At 41.8% G+C, this 19502-nt stretch overlaps 2 protein-coding genes across 2 annotated transcripts in view; both read left to right on the top strand.

The window, feature by feature from the left end:
- FAT3 (FAT atypical cadherin 3) overlaps positions 1-19502 on the top strand; it is a 687549-nt gene that overhangs the window by 481247 nt on the left and 186800 nt on the right. The window contains exon 4 of the mRNA XM_050759265.1: positions 7579-7640. Within this exon, the coding sequence (XP_050615222.1) occupies positions 7579-7640 (62 nt within the window). The remainder of the gene's footprint in view (positions 1-7578; positions 7641-19502) is intronic.
- CEP295 (centrosomal protein 295) overlaps positions 1-19502 on the top strand; it is a 1096927-nt gene that overhangs the window by 86568 nt on the left and 990857 nt on the right. The window lies entirely within an intron of this gene.

Genomic DNA, 19502 nt, shown 5'->3' on the forward strand with positions numbered 1-19502 from the left:
CCTGTAGCGGTTACAGAATCCTGAATCCAGACGGAAAAGTATTTCTGGCAGAAAAATACTGCCTGGGATTTCCCTGCTGCTAAGGCAGAATTCAGAAATGCCATCCATTGGCTTGCAAAGAAAGAAATGGAATGTGTCTATTACAGAAAACCAACAGCCATAAACCATGTTTGACCCACAGCATCTTCATACTTTGGTTTAAAATGTACCCTCACTTTTACAGTTTTAAAGCTTCTATTAGCTTCTTGGAAATCTCTATTTATAAAGAGAAGTCCAACTTGCAGGCTTAAGCTCCATGGGTGATTTCCCCTGTCAACTTTTCTTAAGAAAATTTAATAGCAGCACCACGTGCTCAATTGAGCAACTCCAAGTCTTTACACCTGATGAAACAACCCTTACTTAAGAAGCATGTCTCGTGGGGGCAGTTTCCAGAATCCTTTTTTTAACCCCCTTATAATTGATGTTGTAGCTCTTGTATATATATTTTTTTCTTTCTGGTATTTTTTCTTCTCAGATAAATATCATCCAGTCTGAGAATACATAGTACTTAGTTGTTTATTTTTTTTATTTTTTATTTTTTTTTTGAGACGGAGTCTCGCTCTGTCACCCAGGCTGGAGTGCAGTGGCCGGATCTCAGCTCACTGCAAGCTCTGTCTCCCAGGTTTATGCCATTCTCCTGCCTCAGCCTCCCGAGTAGCTGGGACTACAGGCGCCCGCCACCTCACCCGGCTAGTTTTTTTGTATTTTGTAGTAGAGACGGGGTTTCACCGTGTTAGCCAGGATGGTCTCGATCTCCTGACCTCGTGATCCGCCCGTCTCAGCCTCCCAAAGTGCTGGGATTACAGGCTTGAGCCACCGCGCCCGGCCTAGTTGTTTATTTTTTAAGGAAATGGGATACAATCTTCACTCCAACTTTAATTTTTCCTCTACTCCTGAAAGTTGAATTCACTATGCATGCATTTCATTTCTCTCCAAATTGAGTGCATAGCCTGATGTCCATATGTAAATACTGCAGGGAATATTTTAATGCTCCTTAATGGACTGAAGGGAAAGAGGTGGAAATAGGGGTTCTAGAAATCAGAATCTTATAGAAGACCTCATAGATGTGGGAATAACCAGTGTGCGTACTTTCCTGTTTAAAAGCACATACTTATAGTTAACTGATATTTTTACTTTCCTCCTTTTGAGAAATGTGCATATGGATGTTTAATTTCATGTCATTTTTGTGGATAAATAAAAACTAGAACACAGCATGTATTGTTCCTGATTGGGTGACCCACCCAGGTCCTGCACTGCTGGGCTCAGGACCATTGAGAAGAACGTGTGCTCGGGGAATAAAGCAGGGAAGGAAGAAGACTAATGATCTTCTTGTAATATTCCTTATATTACTGTACATTCTTCACACTGAAAAGATGCATAGGACATTCCTAGATGAGGAAACTGAGGCCTAGAGAAGGAACCTTATTCCCTGTGATCTTATGACCAGTTACTGACAGAGCTGATTCTAGTACCCAGATCTCCTGGCCCCTAGACAGATGACTTTGCCAATGCCCCACATCTTCTGCTAGGGAGATAAAAGGGAAACACTGAAGAAGCTCCAGAGTTAGTTTTGTTTTTGGTTTAAGGGGTTTCATTTTTTTAAAGGCCGAGTCCTCTCTCTGTCACCCAGGCTGGAGTGCAGTGACGTACGTAATCATAGCTCAATGTAACCTCAAATTCCTGGGCTCAAGCCATCCTCCCACTTCAGCCTCCTAAGTAGCTGGAACTATAGGTGCCTGTCTAATTATTATTATTAAAGAGACAGGGTCTTACCATGTTACCCAGGCTGGTCTTATACTCCTGGCCTCAAGCAATCCTCCTGCCTTGGCCTGTCAAAGCATGGGGACACCACACCTGGCCAAGAGTTCCTGGGTTTGAATTGTGGTGTAGTCATTGGTGACCTCAGGCAAGTTTATTTAACTGTTTCCTCCTACAAATGGAATCAAAATAATTCCAATTTCTCTGAAATTTCAGAGTTAGAGGAAAAATTAAAGTTGTAGTAAAGGCATGTATTAGGTTTGTTTTTTTAAAAAACGACTATGTGATGTATATTGTTAGACTATATGATATCTGACTATTGTGATATAAAATGAGATTATGTATATGAACTGCTTAATGTAGTGCTTGGCACATATTCAGTACTCAATAAATATTGGATACAACTATATTATTATTTTCCTATTTTTCTCCCTAAATTAGGTAGAAATCAGGATGGGAGAGAACAATGGAATGGCCACAAATCCTTTGTGCGTAAGATTAAAGATTAAAAATATTTAATTGGCAGCTGAAAATTTTTTTTTAAAGGCTATCAGGAATTGCTCTAATGACCTCCAAAAACAGGAAAACATTAAAGTTATTCAAAGGATGGAGGAGAGCATTCAGACAGCTTTAACACCCATGCATTGGAACCATTATGGCCACTCTGTATAATAAAATGACATTGAGAGTTCTGGAAGACTACACCCACATCACCTTCATTCAGATAAATTTTGCTTGGTACCTACAATGTGCCAGTTTCTGTGTTAAACACCAGGAATACAACATAAATAAGATTTATTCACCACCTTTTTCCTTGTTTCCTATTAGGGAAGACTGACTCTTTGGCAAATAATTAGAGCAAAATGTTGTGTGCTGCAAAAGTAGTATTTTATTCAAAAAATTGAGGAGGCATTGATCTAGGTTGTGGGGTTAGTTGTGTTTAAAGACCCAAAGCCTTTGCCTTCTGCTACTGTAGTCTAGATGGAGATTCAGATGGTAAATGAATTAATTACATGCAATATGCCAGGTAAGGAAAGGTCCAAGAGGGTTTCACATAGAAAGTAACAACTCAACTGTCTGGAAGGATAGTGAACGGTTTACCAGATAGCTGGGTACAGACTTGAAGAAGTGAGAAACATAGGAAATGGGATGTGAAAAACATAGAGGAAAGAATTAATTGTCGCTCACAGAGCTGATAATTCTAGTTGTATTTTTAAAACACCAAACCCAGCTTCCCGCAGTCTTGCAGAATTATGCTGAAACAGCTAAGACCCGCACTGCTTCAAGTAGCACTTGAAAACGTGAATGTCATGGCAGCAGATTACACAGCTGCGACCCAAGACACCCACAGGCAGAAAAATCAGGGAAAAGGTATCATCCTTAAAAGTATCACTTCTCTGACCACAACTGCTTAGAACATTTTGAGTTCTCTTTCAAACAGGCAGCCACATTTTCATGCTCAGGCTGTTTCTCAGAGAGAGAGGTCATTAGATTCTTCCGTCTCCATAACAAAAAATCAAAAGCAACCATTTTTAAGTAATTGCACAGTTCCAGCCATATGTCTCCCCGGCCCCCTTATTGAGTATCATTCACTTAGGACTGGCGTACTTCCCCTCCTAAATTGGAGGTTTGCATATGTAATTATATCAAATGATATGTTTGTTTATATCTCCAAACCACATTCAAATGCTTGCCTATGATTTATCTTTGAAATTCAATTTCATCATGTCAGTCCCCAATTTACTGTGCCCAGTGTGTCTACAGTTACATGTGTAATGCACACACACCTCTGTTGTATCGATTACAGAATGGGGTTGCCTTCCCCAGTGATGAGTCAGAGTGGTTGAGGAGGGAGGTTGCTCTGTTTTGTCTTGTTCTCTATTCTCTCTATTTTGTCTTGTTCTCTATTGTCTTGTTGTCTTATTCTCTATTTGTTCCAAATGCATTCAGCAACAACAAAGTTATTACAAATGAAGAGGCAGCATTGGTCATTTTAACTAATTCCTCTGGGCCAGGAAGGATGGCTCACTGCATTTTTTTCTGACTGTAAAAAATGGCAGTGCTGCTGAGGTACCGTAGCTCATCATAAGAAGGTACTTTGAGCAGTAGGAAAGCTTTTACACCTTAGTGGTTTAGCTGACCCTGGCTTGATAACGAGATTTATTTTATCAAGATTTTGATAACAAGATGTATTTATTTATTTTCAACTGCAAATAACTACCAGTTGTTGCTGTAACTGTAAAATTTCAATGTTTCCATGTTCCAGATTCCTATGGACAAGCCCAATCAACTCTATTCATTTCAACCCTTCTTCATGCCTGAGGCCTAAACTAACTAACCCATTCATTCATTCATTCATTCATTTAAATATTTTTAAGAGCCTACCTTTTCCAAATATAAAAGACTTATTAAAACCTTAAAGGCAGAGTTTATGATTTTCTAGTGATTTTTCTAATAGCTTTATTAGTATATAATTTGCATGCAGTAAACTTCACCCATTTAAAGGATACAATTTAATTGTTTTCAGAATATTTACAGAATTGTGCAACCATCACCATAGTCTGTAATTTTAGAGCATGTTTATCCCTTCAAAAAGAAACCTTGTACCGATTAGCAGACACTCCCTATCCCCATACCATCTCATCTGATTTCCTACCGATTTCCACTTTTAACTTACATTTTATTTCTTGCCTTTTATTTCATATCTGTGAAAATAAAGGTGGTAGAAGCCAAGAGAACTGTAACCAGCGGAGGCTTTCCTGTGTCTTTTTACTCCAGAAACAGAAACTGCTTGTCTTCCTCACAGCTCCAAGTTCACTGTTGTGTATGTTGTTTCAGACTTTTCAGGAAGCCTGTCTCTCTCTGTGGGCTGATCAATAGGTGAGAAACACATCCAGGTGAAGGTATGAAGGTGAAGGGGACCCTGCCGCTCTCCCAGTTACATGTGGGCATTGTGAAAGCAAGTGAATGTCCTAAAGAATTGCCCTAAGAATCATCAGGAGAGGAAGCTGACCTCCCTCTTCCCTGTGCACAGCCACACCACAGTGGGCTGTGGGCTGTGGGCTGTGGCCATGTGACCCTGGGCAAGGAGCACCTGTGATGATAGTGAGTCCCCAGGGGAACAGAGGGCAAAGGGGCCCTGGTCTTTTGTGGTTGAAAGAGCAGCAGGGTGAAGGCCAACAGCCCTTTGACTCATTTATAGCCTCAATATAACAAACATGTCTCATTCCTATTGTGGGCTCTAATAGAGGAGCCCCCACACAGGAGAGGGGAGGCCCCATGAAAGCTTCCCCTGACTGGTGAGAAGAGAGTTACTCCCCACTTTGAAAGAGCCTCTGTGACATATGACCTTGTCCAATAGAATGGCCCAGAAATGAAGGTGTCAGATGTGTGTGTTAGACATCCACATCAATGTGACTCAGAGCACTGTGCTGCCCTTTATTCGTCTCCTCACCTCCCCTGAGCAGACACTCACAGGCTATCTTCATCACCCCACCCCACACCCACACACACTGAGCCCAATGTTCTGATTGAGATTCTAGAGCAGCTCAGTCTATTTCGTTCTTGGGCAAGTCTGGTCAGAAGAAGTAAGGTCAATAAAAAGTCACAGTGAGATTCAGTGAAAGATAGTGGAATTGGATAGCACCTTTCTCTTAAAATAAGAGGACCATCACGGACCTCATCCCAAGAGATTCTGATAGAGTAAATGAGGGATGGAGCAGGGAGAGAAAATCCATGTTTTTGATGTTTCCCTGGTGATTCTGATGGTCAGCTAAGGAAGGAAAGTCACTGATCCTCCTTGACCTTCCTGGTGGCAGTCTTTCCTCCTTAATCTCTAACAGTAGCTCTTCACATCCAAGAGTGCCTAGCATTGCTCATTCACACAGAGGAACTCTGCAAACTTTATGAGTACACATGTCACACAAACTTTTCCCACCACAAATACACCCTCCACACACAAAACAATACCCTCTTAAACAAACACATTCCAAGTCTGTAGCAAAACTGAAGAATAAAATACAGTGGATCTCTTCCAGAGCAACTTTTCATTAACTAAGCGTTAAAGAGTTCCTATTCTTTGTTCTAGGTGAGGAACTAGGTAGGTATCAGTTTCCGAATCAAAAGACAGGCCCTTCTCATGAAGTAACTCTGTCAATTTGTCTAGCGGGGAAATACAGACATGTGAACAAAGGATTCTAGTATAAGGCAGAGATCAATAATGGAGAGCACCGGTTACATGAGGGCAGAGCAGATGGCCACCTAGCCCTGTTAAACAGGGTCAGCAAAGGCTAACATCTGAGCTAAAATTTAAAAATCTAGCCCAGTGTAGAAATGTACAGCTTGGGTGAATATAATTAATAATAGTTTATTGTACACTTCAAGTTTGCTAATAAATTTCAAATGTCCTCACCACAAAAAAATGATAAGTATTGTAGGTGATGGATGTGTTAATTGACTTGATTTAATTATTTCACATGGTATGCTTGAATCGTAAGCTCATTTTCTACCATATATATATTTTTTCATATATTTCAATATATCTATATTTTCAATAAAAAAGATAGAGAAAAAAAATCTGTGGGGCACATTCCAGAATGAATTCATGGAAAGTCAGATCATTTGTGCACTGGAAACACAGGTTTTCCTCCTGTGGGGAGTGTGGAGGTGGAGAGGAGGGGCTAGCTTGTAAACAGCCGTGTTACTCTGAGTGGGATATTATTTTGAAGGCCGTGGGGAGCCATTTAATTTCCTGTGGTCTCTTCTTGGCTTTCTCTAAAATCTGTGTGCTCCCACCCACCACTTCTATATAAGACAGAAGCTTGAGGTCAAGAGTTCTTTCACAGCCCCTGGAAATACCTTTCCACATTGCACCTACCTCACCAGCACTGGGACAGGCTTTTCATATGATTTTTCTCTGTTCCTCCATTGTCCATCAGCATACACCAGGAAAACAGCCCACCCCATATTCTCTTTAGGGACATCGTGGAATCAAGAAATGGAAAATAAATTTGACCTCCTAATTGCCATTTGACAAAAGGAATAATAAAACCTGCAAAAGACAAATTGGTGCAATAAGCTGAGAGGCCTTGAAGGTTTTGTCTTCTCATTTTCTTTTCTTTGTCTTTATACTCAAAGGGGTGATTCACTTATGAGAAACACCATTGGAAGAAAAGATAGATATTTTTCATGTGGAACTTATTTTGTATAAAGATTCAAACACATAAAACAAAATGATAAAATTACAGTATGAGATCTTTGGTGTGTAAGTTATTAAATCTGAAATAATTGTGTGTATAAGTAGCGATTACAGAAATAACCTTCTTTGTCAAGTATAGCAAAAATTATATGTGCATATAAAAGTTAAGTAAGAAAGTACTGTTTCATAGCCTGAATCTAATCAGCATAAACAACCTATTAATTGTTCAGGAACTCTAAAATCTTTAATGAGGTTTCTACTGTAGAATTTCAGTCATATGCAAATGAATCATTGGAACTCTTCATTATCAGAAAAACAGAAGTTCTTTAGTGAGTTTTTACCTCCCCAAAGTAATTACAGTATGCCAACTGCGGTAGATAGGCTGAAACAATTTTTCAGGTTTTCTTTGTAAATTTTACTTTCTTTTAAGAATGATTCTTGAGACCCTTCTGATTGTCATGGGGGATTGGAAAGTTACAGTTCCACACCACTTTTGCTTTTCCTTTAACTGGACTTGTTTCCCCACACTCAGTAAGCTGTTTGCCCCAGATATTTAAAAGTCAAATATTCTCATTTCTACACAGGTCTGATTACAACAACTTCAAGGAAATTGGATCGAGAACAGCAGGCAGAACATTTTCTGGAGGTAAGCGCATAGAGGGAACTGGAATTCATTAAAACTGACTTTCACTAAACTTCTTTAACCTTCAACATGAACTACACCTTCAATATATTTGAACAGTGGATATCAAAGTGAAGATATTTCTCTTGGGCTGCTATGTTCTGAATTTAGGGATTTCTAGTGTGTTCTTCTCAAGATGCTGCTGTGTGCTGAGCCAGGGTGGTAGAGCAGCCTTTGCCTTTTGCTGAAGACAATGGTGTATCATCATCTCTGCCTTGACTTCAGGCTTTCGTGTCAGTAATCAGAAAAGAAAGTTCAGGAGCAGAGCCCTGTGAGCCACTGGGGCCACAGATGTAAAAAGAGAAAGAGTGTAAGTGCACCATTTATGAGGAAGCTTTGCTTTCCTCTTTTCTTTTCTTGGGGAAAGAACTGAGAGAAAGCCGCTGGTTGAGTCACTGCCAGAGATGACTATTGCTGAAACCATAAAATGGACTCCTTTAATTCATTAAGACAGAAACTGCAGCAAAATAAACTCTAAAAGCGTTATTTCTGGAGAGAGAATAAAAAGCTATGAGATGAGAAAATAAATACGAAAGAGCTTTGCAGAACGTTCTTTCTTTAAGTATCGAGTGTCTTTATTGGGACGCTTGAAGCCTGGGTAGTTTGTATGACACCGTGATTTAATTGTGACGGTGTGATATGAAACAGATGACAATGCTTAGGAACTCAAGGCTTTGTTAAGGTTTTATAATGTGTCTACACTTCTAAAATAATCTTTTATTTCCTAAGAATCACTTTCTGGAATCCACCACCCCTCCTAACATACATACAAACACACATACACACACACACACACACATACACATGCACATGCACACAAACACACACTTCAAATCTTATGATAGAATCTCTTCTGGTCTCCTACTTTAAATTAGCTCACCAGTCATGATTTATTTAAAGAACACTGGACTAGGAATCAGGCTACCTGGGTCTTGAAGCTGCCCTGCTGTGAATAGCTTGAAGCTATTTAATTGCCTTGAACCTTAGTTTCCCCTACTATGAAATTTGGCAAACAATTACAATCCCTTATACCTCAAAAGATCACTCTTAGAATCAAACCTTCTATTTTGTATCAAAGTATTTTTAAAACTCTTAAAGCATTGCATATAATAAAGGATTATTATTATTATTATCATCATCATCATACAACACTATGATAATCCTTTTAAAACATTACTATCATCTCATAAAGATAAAAGGCTCCAGGCTGCCAAAAAAAATAATTATAGTAATTCTTTTTTCAAAATCCTATTAACAGGCTGCAGTACCTACCTGGACCAGAACTTAAGTACATTTGCCAGAAAAATAAGACCTTATATTATATTCGTGGGGTTCTTTCCTTTCCAGAAGACAGTCCAGGACACCTGGAGAGGCTGTGTTCTTAGATAGTTGAACCCATTACTTCTCAGAAGGAAGCAGGAAGGGTGTCTCATTATCTGAGGAGTCTGGCTGAGATCACTTACTGCCCAGTCCCTTGCAAGGTGGTCTCTGTCATCAGGAGGTTTGTGGTGCAGTGTGACTGTCACAGGATGGAACTATAGTAGAGCAAAGAGGAAGAATATTTTGCAAGCATTTGAATTCACTCCCCAAAAGAACCCTGAATGGATTCACATCCTTTACAGACTTACATAAATACTGAGTAAGGTTTTAGTACCTTGGACTAACACAGATTGGGATCTAGAATATCATTGATCAGTACAAGTTGAGTACCCCTTATCCAAAATGCTTGGGATGGGGTGGGGAGTATGAAGGAAAGTTAATAAGTTAGTACAAACATATGGTGTGATACAACACATAAGACTCAGTATTAAATAGATCATTCGGGTGACTAGAGTTTATAATAATCTATTGCATATTTCAAAATAGCTAGAAGAGAAGAATTAAAATGGTTCTAGCATAAAGCAGTAACAAATGTTTAAGATGATAGATAACCCAAGTACACTGATTTGATCTTCACAAGTACACGAATGTATTAAATTATCGCATGTACCCTGAAACTATATACATCTATTATGCATTGTTATAAAAAATAATTTTAAAATGCTTGGGATTTGAAATGTTTGGTATTTTGGAATGTTTTCAGTATTCTTAGTTGAACATCCCTAATTCAAAACTCCAAAATTCAAAATGTTCCATTCAACATTTTCTTTGAGCATCATGTTGGCCCTCAAGAACTTTCAGATTTTTGAGCATTTTGGAATTTGGGTTTTCACATTAGGGCTATTCAACTTGTACCTGGTATCATCTGCACAGGGAAGTAGGATAGCATAGCAATGAACAACTTTATAGGGCTGTTGGGAGATTAAAATATAAAATACATGTAAAACATCCAGTCCAGTATCTGGTGCTAAGCAGGTGCTTAGTAAAGTGTGGTTATCATTGTTGATTGTTGTGGTTTTAAGTATTATCACATGATGACATAATATTAGAAGCTTTCTAAAGATTTAACAGCACCACTCCACTCCAGGAAAGATAGAAGCTCCAGATCACTGAAATGCAGAAGGAGCCCCAGGTAGCAAGCCCTGTACTCACTCCATGTACCAGGGACTGCCCTAAGTCCTGGGGACACAAAGTGAGCAGGAAGGATGGGGAGGCACATGGAAATGAATAAGTGCTGTAACTTCAGAAAGAAGCTCTCTGAAGCCACTAAAAGAAGGTTCCATGATAGTGCCTGAAAGTTGGGGGGGGGAGGTGACAGGCAACATTCAGTAGACTAGTTAGGAGGGCTTGTTTGACGTGGCATTTGATGACATGATGTTAAGATTCTGTTCAAGAAATAGAATCAAGACCACTGTGATGAAGAGTGTAAAGGCAGGGTGGGGATGGGAGGGCAGGGGTTATAGGAAAGCGGGTTGGAAAGGCAAACAGAGGGGACTGTGGTAAGGATTTTGAATTTTTCCTGAATGCAATGGAAAGCCTTTAAGCAGGGGTGACATGATGTGACTGCCATCATAAGTGATGACTGACTGCCTTGCTGGGCAGAGACAGGCTTGGGGTGGGGGTCAAGGATGACCAGTGGCAGCAGGGAAATGTGGAAAGCTTTTATAGAGATCCAGGTGAGAGATGATGGTGGTTTGAATGAGGGTGAGGGCAGTGGGTCAAGTAGGTCTAAAACAAATCCTATCATGATTTCAGCTAGCAACAGCACACTGGCTTTTCTGTGGTCTTTAGAGTGAAGACATTTAAAACCACAGGTCATCAGAAACATACCAACTTGCCCTCCAGCAACCTCGTTGCCCTACCCAGCTCCCAGGCTGGTCCCACACACAGTTTCATTTAGTAAATCTACTAAGGCTTTCAGAAACCAGTTCAATTTCAATCTCAATCTCTCTCTCCCTCTGTCCTCTCTCTCCTTTTCTCTGTCTTATGCACACTGTCTTACTCTCACTCTCTAAAATTGTACAATTTTGGCCACATTTTTTCTTCTATATGACATTGCTGCAGCAGTTTGAACAACATTTTTTTTTTTTTTTTTCCTAAATAGACCATAGAAGGAATGTTACTTTAACTTAGTCCTGCAAAAAATAAGTGAAATGATATCACTGAGAATGTGGAATAGAGTTGTCTGTTAGACACAAAATTTTGAAACTACTGATATATTTTGTGGCTTGTAAGGCCTAGGTGTGGGTAATTAACCTCCTGGAGAGCGTTTAATTGCCCAGATAACCTTATGCTCCTCTTAAACTCGTATTAACCTTCTGGCTCTATTTCATATCTGTCCTTCCCAATAAAATAAAATCGACTCTTCTTGAAAGGACCCATTTAGAAGCTGACCTGGCAGGTACACTGCTGAATAGATAACCAGGAGGACATTAATGATTTGTTGGTAGTTTGCTATCCCCGTGGTAGAAGGCACTTTACTTGTATACTGCTGACACTCCATCTCTACATTGGTTTAAGATATTTAGGTTGATGGTGTATGGGCTGCAAGGGTTTTTCAGTCTGTAGAGCATTTGCCTAAAATCTGTTACTATAAAAGGAGGGTTGTCGTTATCAGAATCCAAAGACTTGCTAAAGCAACAAGAGCAGCAAAGAACTGTAGGCAAATTCACAAGTACAGCTTATACTTCTTCAGTGAATTCTAAGTGTTAACTCTTGCCTGGTTTGGAAGTCTGTTATGTGAAAATATTGGCTTGATCTTCTCTTCCTACCATAAAATGCAAAAATAAAGAATTTTTAGCTCATTTGTTCAAAGTCATATACCTTCCTTGATATCCAGTTATGATTATAGTGGAGATAGAAGACTAATTCCAGCATACAGATGCTGAGAGTTGATAACGGACACGTAAATGAAACAGTGAATTAACGTTTTAGTTTGTTGGTTGTGACTTTAGCCCTGATTACTTCATTATCAGAGAAGGCAGCTGTGAAATAGGAAATAAATGCACTAACTCTTTCTTATTATATAATCACTTGTATGGATTGTGGGGTTTTTTCTGTTGTTTTGGGTGGGTGTTTTGGATTTTCTTTCCTTTTTTTTTTTTTTTTACCTATGAGATGTTTAAGCTCCCTGTGGGCATGCAACTTGATTTATCAAGACAGTGAATTAAGATAGTGTGGGAAAGCTCAAATGTTAAATTCAGGTGTGCCTGTAATTGTATTTTGGTACTGTTCACAGAGCTTAGATGGGCTATTGAACTACTCTGGATCCCCTTTCTCTCATCTGTAAAGTGGGGATAACAATTCCTGCCATAGGGTTGGTATAAAGAGTAGATTAAATGACAGGTGAAGCATGCTCAGGACGCCGTCTGTTAGACAGTATGTATTCCATGAATGGTAGCCATTGTCGGCACAGAATGTCTTACTCATCTCTGTATTCAAGCATCTGTTTGGCACCCAGGAAACAAGGAACGCTCAATAAGTGTGTGAATGAATGCTTACATTAAGATACGTTATTTTACTCCTAAATGAGACCTTGAAGGGGAGAGAATTAACATGCAGGAAAGAGCATGGACGTAGAGACAGAAAGCAGGCATGCTCGGCTTCTTTTCATCTGCATGAGCGTTGCCAAGTTAAATTAACTTTGATCCTCCTTTTCTTCATCTGGAAAATGGGGTTAATAAACTTGCCTCACAAACTGCATGGAAGGCCTGGCACACAAAGACACCAGTTGCCTATTGCTTGTCCTTTCCCTCTTTTCCATCTCCTTCCTCCTCCCCTTGTCCTCCACAAACACACTGCCAGTTCCCTTTCTTTTCCTGGACTGGCTCCAGCAGTTTGAAAAGCTTATAGCACTTCGATTATTCTTAAAAGATACATCTACTTAAATAATCCTATAGTCCTGGCTTAATTATGTGTGAATCTTTATCTTGCTTGCTGAAGAGTATTATTTGCCTCCCTTTTGATCTTGAAATGCTTCTCCGTTCAGGGCTGGATGGTTCTGATAAAAGTCTCCCAAAGAGAACACAGAGAGTGTTTTATTTGCAAATCAAAAAAAAAAAAAAAATTGAAAAGAAGATGACAAGGCCCAGTAACCAGTGTAAAGACAGTGGATGAGAAATTATATCATATGTATGCATAGAACTTGGAACAGCCCAGAGAATGTGGTTAAATGTAATAGTGAAGTCAGTATAAATAACAGATTACAAAGGAATAGGCTGGATCCACAGGAATGTATATTATTTAGTATCTGTCTTTTTTAACAAACTCATTCATTGTCCTCTGTAACATACAACTCATGTGAATATTTTTTCTTCCGGTCTGAAGTTCTCATCCCTTTTTATAGTTTTATTTTCTGAGGGAAAAAATATTGCTCTTTATTAAGTTTTTATAACGTTTTCTCTTGCCTTAGGATGCAAATTGATTTCTTTGGTGAGAGTACACCCTTAGCAGTTTCTTACTTTGGTAAAGCATCTGCTTTTAAAATAATGATAATTTCTGGTGGAGAAGAACTGCAGGCTCATTTCAACCCATTAAACAGTCCATAGTTTCGTAATTTAACTTCAAGAAAAATGGAAGTTTCTCTCCTTAGGCGTCTCTTTCTGCCACCCTCAGAAAACTCTGCAGGAAGTATCCATGGGCCCTCAAAAAATGGTATGTCTGTGCATAAAAATAGCAGCATGGAGCAGGCATCAGCGTCAGAAGGAGAGTTGATAACACCTTCTGTGCTCTGGAGCTCCCAGGAGGCACCACACATGATCAATGCCCTGTGACACAGCTTCTGACCTCTTTCCACTCATTCCTTCCATTCTCTCATTTGTTCACATTGTTTTTCTTATTGTATCAACCTCGATAAAGTTGATATGCACTCTTTCTGTTTTTACTTCCTTTCATAAAAGCTTTATCGAATGCCTGTTCAAGGCCTGGCATTGGGCCAAGTACCAAGGTTTTCTTCTTGAAATTGGTATGTTTTTCCCACTGGACATTTTTTCCTTTGACTTTCACAGTAAGGTCTCCTAGAGTACCAAACTGCAGATCAAGCAGGGAGCTACTTTTGTTAGCTGCTGTCTTGGCATCAAGAAACTGTTATTAATTCATATATTCCCAACTGTGCTCTCACATTATATAGATACAGAAACTGAGACCTAGAAAAGAGGAGAGCGATCCAAGGTCATACAGCTACTTCATGGCAGTGCCCAGGATAGGTCTTTCTCTCTTTATGGAACAAATATGGCTACCAATATCCATCAGCTTATTGAAATGTGGCAAATTGAATCATCTTTTCTCACTCTCATTTTGTAATAAGGGATTGACCCAGGTGTCAAGTTAACCCAGCCTCAAGGATCAGTCTGTATGCATCTGAAAAGAGCAGGTTTTCTCTCATACTCTGGTTGTCCATCCACCACCCCCTCAGCTAATCCTCAGAGCCTGGTACTCTGGCCTGACCCATCCACCCAGCTCTGGACAAGGCTCACTCTGCTGCTGGGCTGTGCCCTGAGCTCCAGGACCAAGCCCGTCTGCGAGGACGCTGTGTCCACATGGTGGGTACCAGCTTGGACTCAGCAGAGGAGTAACTGTAAAACATGTATTATGGGCTGAATCGTGCACCAGCCCCCACCACCAAAATCCATGTGTTCAAATCCTAACCTCCAGTACCTCAGAATGTGACTGGATTTGGAAAGAAGAGCCTTTAAAGAGGTCATTAAATTAAAATGAGGTCATTGGAGAGAGCCCTAATCCAATATGACTGACTAATGTCCTTATAAGAGGAGGAAATTTGGGCACAGATATGTACAGAGGGAAGGCCATTTGAAGAGACAGGGAGAAGACAGCTGTCTGTACAAGCCAAGGAGAGAGGTGTTGTAAGAGACCAAGCCCTGTCAATACCTTCTGAGATTCCTAGCCTCCAGAACTGTGAAAAAACAAATTTCTGTCGTTTCAGGCACTTTAGTCTGTGTTCCTTGGTTATGCAGCCCTAGCAGACCAGTAAGCAGCCAGATTTCATCGACTGGCCTGCCCCTTCCCCTCCTCACACCACCACCTCACAAGGCTATGCAAATGAATCAGACTTTATTAGGGACTGCAGCAACTACAATACGGTAGAAAAACCTCCATCTAAATTTGAGGGTTCCCATGCTTCATGCTCCATATCCCAAGGGAGAATTATCTCCCAAGTTAAAAGTCTCCACAGAAGGCCCTCTTGTGGCATACACGGCTTCCTAACTCCTTCCCCGCCTTCAAGTTTCTAGCTTCCCGAGTGCCTCCTTCCTCCATTCTTCTCAGTGAGTGTTGCCAGCATACCTTTCTCAGAAATCCCAGTGCTTTACCCACAAGAATGCTTCTTGCCCAGGAACAAACCCCTCCTCAGCAGGAGATTTTTCTAAATTCATGTCATTCTTTTTTTTTTTTTTTTTTTTTTTTTTAGACGGAGTCTTGCTCTGTCGCCCGCCCAGGCTGGAGTGCAGTGGCGGGGTGATCTCGGCTCACTGCATGCTCCGCTTCCCGGGTTCACGCCATTCTTCAGCCTCAGCTTCTGGAGTAGCTGGGACTACAGGCACCTACCACCAGGCCTGGCTAATTTTTTGTATTTTTAGTAGAGACAGGGTTTCACCATGTTAGCCAGGATAGTCTCCATCTCCTGACCTCGGGATCCGCCCACCTCGGCCTCCCAAAGTGCTGGGATTATAGGCGTGAGCCACCGGGCATGGCCTCGTGTCATTCTTAAATAATCCCCCAAAAAGGTTATAGTAGACTACTTAGGGATAGCCATTGACATTCCAAGTCTAGCTAAACAAGGAGTGGTGATGGTTGGTGGTGTGATGGTGGTGTGATAGTGGTGTTGATGGTGGTGGTGGTGATGGTGGTGTGATGGTGGTGGTGTGATGGTGGTGTGATGGTGGTGTGATGGTGGTGGTGGTGGTGATGGTGGTGGTGGTGGTGGTGGTGTGATGGTGATGGTGGTGGTGGTGGTGATGGTGGTGGTGGTGTGGTGGTGTGGTGGTGGTGATGATGGTGGTGGTGGTGTGATGGTGTGATGGTGATGTGATGATGGTGGTGTGATGGTGGTGGTGTGATGGTGGTGTGATGGTGATGTGATGGTGGTGGTGTGATGGTGGTGATGTTGGTGGTGGTGTGGTGGTGTGATGGTGTGATGATGGTGGTGTGGTGGTGTGATGGTGGTGTGGTGGTGTGATGGTGCGATGATGGTGGTGTGATGATGATGTGATGGTGGTGGTGTGATGGTGATGGTGTGATGGTGTGATGGTGGTGGTGTGGTGGTGGTGGTGTGATGGTGTGATAGTGGTGTTGATGGTGGTGGTGATAGTGGTGGTGGTGGTGATAGTGGTGGTGGTGGTGGTGGTGATGGTAGTGTGATGGTGGTGGTGTGATGGTGATGGTGGTGGTGTTGGTGGTAGTGTGATGTGGTGGTGGTGGTGGTGTTGGTGGTGGTGTGATGGTGGTGTTGGTGGTGGTGGTGATGGTGGTGTGATGGTGGTGTTGATGGTGGTGTTGATGGTGGTGGTGGTGGTGTGATGGTGGTTTGATGGTAGTGGTGTGATGATGGTGTGATGGTGGTGTTGGTGGTGGTGTTGGTGGTGGTGGTGATGGTGGTGTTGGTGGTGGTGTGATGGTGGTGGTGTGATGGTGGTGTGATGGTGGTGGTGTGATGGTGGTGTGATGATGTGATGGTGATGTGGTGACAGTAGTGATCATGGTGGTGTGTTGGTGGTTTGATGGTGGTGGTATGATGATGGTGATGGTGGTGATGGTGGTGGTGTGGTGGTGGTGTGTGGTGGTGGTGGTGGTGGTGTGTGGTGGTGGTGTGATGGTGGTGGTGTGATGGTGGTGTGATGGTGGTGTGTGATGGTGGTGTGATGGTGGTGTGATGGTGGTGTGATGGTGGTGGTGTGATGGTGGTGTGATGGTGGTGTGATGTGATGGTGATGTGATGATGGTGGTGTGATGGTGGTGGTGTGATGGTGTGATGGTGGTGTGATGGTGTGATAGTGGTGGTGTGATGGTGATGTGATGGTGGTGGTGTGATAGTGGTGGTGTGATGGTGGTGGTGTTGGTGGTGGTGTGATGGTGTGATGATGGTGGTGTGATGATGGTGTGATGGTGGTGGTGGTGTAATGGTGGTGTGGTGGTGTGATGGTGTGATGATGGTGGTGTGATGATGGTGCGATGGTGTGATGGTGGTGGTGTGATGGTGTGATGGTGTGATGGTGGTGATGGTGGTGAAGTGGTGATGTGATGGTGGTGGTGGTGGTGATGGTGGTGGTAGTGGTGTGGTGGTGTGTGGTGGTGGTGGGTGATTGTGGTGGTGTGATGGTGGTTTGATGGTGGTGGTGTGATGATTGTGTGATGGTGGTGGTGTGATGATGATGTGATGGTGGTGGTAATGGTGGTGTGATAGTGGTGGTGTGATGGTGCTATGATGGTGGCGTGATGGTGGTGGTGATGGTGGTGGTGATGGTGGTGGTGTGAGGGTGGTGGTGATGGTGGTGGTGGTGGAGGAGATGGCAGTTTTGACTATAGTAGTGGCAGTGGTGAGGATGGAGATGAGGGTGGCAGTGACTATTGTGATGGTGAGATGGTGGTAATGGTGATGGTGGTGGTAATGGTGGCAGTAGTGGTAGTGGTGGTGGTGGCATGCTTGTGGGATGGGAGCGAGGGTTACTATTCCTAATTTTACAGAACTGTCCAGGTTGGTATGGGCCCTTAAGAATAATCCTTTTTGAGATCTTCCCACCAGTATGAATTGCAGATGTACCACTTAAATTTCCCTATTGTCTAAAGAGTAAATATTGAATCTGATGCAGAAAAACAAACCTGTCAGAGCAAATATTAATTCTCAGAGCTAGTACATTCAAAACAGAGATTACAAGATGCCCATAGGTCTGGGTAGGTAAGGAATTCAGAGGAGTAGCATGTGTGTGGGCAGTGGGGACTTGGAGGGGGAGGAACAGTGGATTCCACCTGCCCCTTCTTCTAAAGAGGCTCTGCCAGCAGCAGGTATGAAAGCAGGTAGGCCCAGTATCAGCAGGAAGTCTTAATTTCTTTCCAAAAAACCAAATCACATTTGCATTCCACATCTCTCTATATTACATGTTGACAACTCCATCATTTTTTTAAAAACACTGTAAGTCAACGAACCCCTGTTTTGCAACGTTTGACAGAAAGGAAGATTTCTTACTTGCCTCATAATTTGTAATCCTCTCAGAATGAAGTAAGTAATTCACATATTTTGTAGGATCTAATTAGTTTCTTATTTTCCCTTCACCTCACATCTTTTAGAATGTACCCATCTTTTAAAATGTCCCCTTAAAAATAAATAAGAAATGAGCCTACGGCTGAGTCTTAAGAGAGTCTGTTGACTTTGGAAATGATCGCATATGAGGACTTGGTTGGGATCTCAGCTGAACAATTGTCCACACAGGCGTTTCTGTCTGAGCCAAGGAACGGAAGGGTGCTGTGGATCTTTGGGGTACCTCAAGTTGTGTGAGCATCTCATCGGGCAGTAGCTCTTTTTAACTTTGCTTTTCTGTGCTCCTGGTTGACCTACTAGTTAACAAGCTGCAGGCAAACACTTACATATATTGGGAGAGTTGTCTGGAGTAAGTCTTTGATTCCATGAATAATCACCTCTAATTTACCTGTTTGTGAAAGGTTGTGTTTGTTTTGTTTCTCCTTAAACCTGAACACTAATTAGTAGAGCAGCAGTAGATGAAACCAGTTCACTTGGATCTAGGGAGGTTCTTCCACCCAGTGGCTCCGCCTGGCAATGGAATTGAGCCAGTTTTGACTGCTCTGCTCACCCGTGGTGCACAGGCAGATAGTTGCTCTGGGCAGGTTACAGCTTGTTGAGCTGTGCACACAGGCTGTAGGGAGCTGAGACTGTGCTTTGTTTTCATTTGTGAATGGTTTCCAAATGTGGTGCTATGTTGCTGCTTCCTTTTAGTCTTCTGAGCCAAGCAACTGTAATATCCACAACCTCTGGCTGAGTTCTGGGAGTTAGTGGAAGGGAGCCTATTACCCTGAAGGGTTGGTATTGCACAAATGGCTTCTACCTTCTTACAGAAGAGGTTAGAAGTTTCCTGCATGTCTCAGAACAATCGTGAGAACTCCTGACTGTGAATCCCCCATCCTGGGAGCCCAGACTGGCTTCTTCCCCATAGTACAATGATGGTAAATTGACTCTCTGCCCTTTACTTCTGTGGCTCCTTTTCCTTCTTTCCTTTGTGTGGCTTTCCTTGTTTGTTTTATGTCACACACTCTCTGAGCTACAGAATGATCTGTCCAGTCTAATTTTATCGAGGCCTTCACAAACCACTGAAGCTCATGCCTAACATCTGATGTGTTTGACCCAGTTGAGGACTTCAAATCTGTCTGTGGGAAAATTTAAAATGTAATGACAGCAAGTTTAAAATATGGAATTCAACTCAA

Source organism: Macaca thibetana, chromosome 14 (genome assembly GCF_024542745.1).
Source record: "Macaca thibetana thibetana isolate TM-01 chromosome 14, ASM2454274v1, whole genome shotgun sequence".
Taxonomy (NCBI): domain Eukaryota; kingdom Metazoa; phylum Chordata; class Mammalia; order Primates; family Cercopithecidae; genus Macaca; species Macaca thibetana.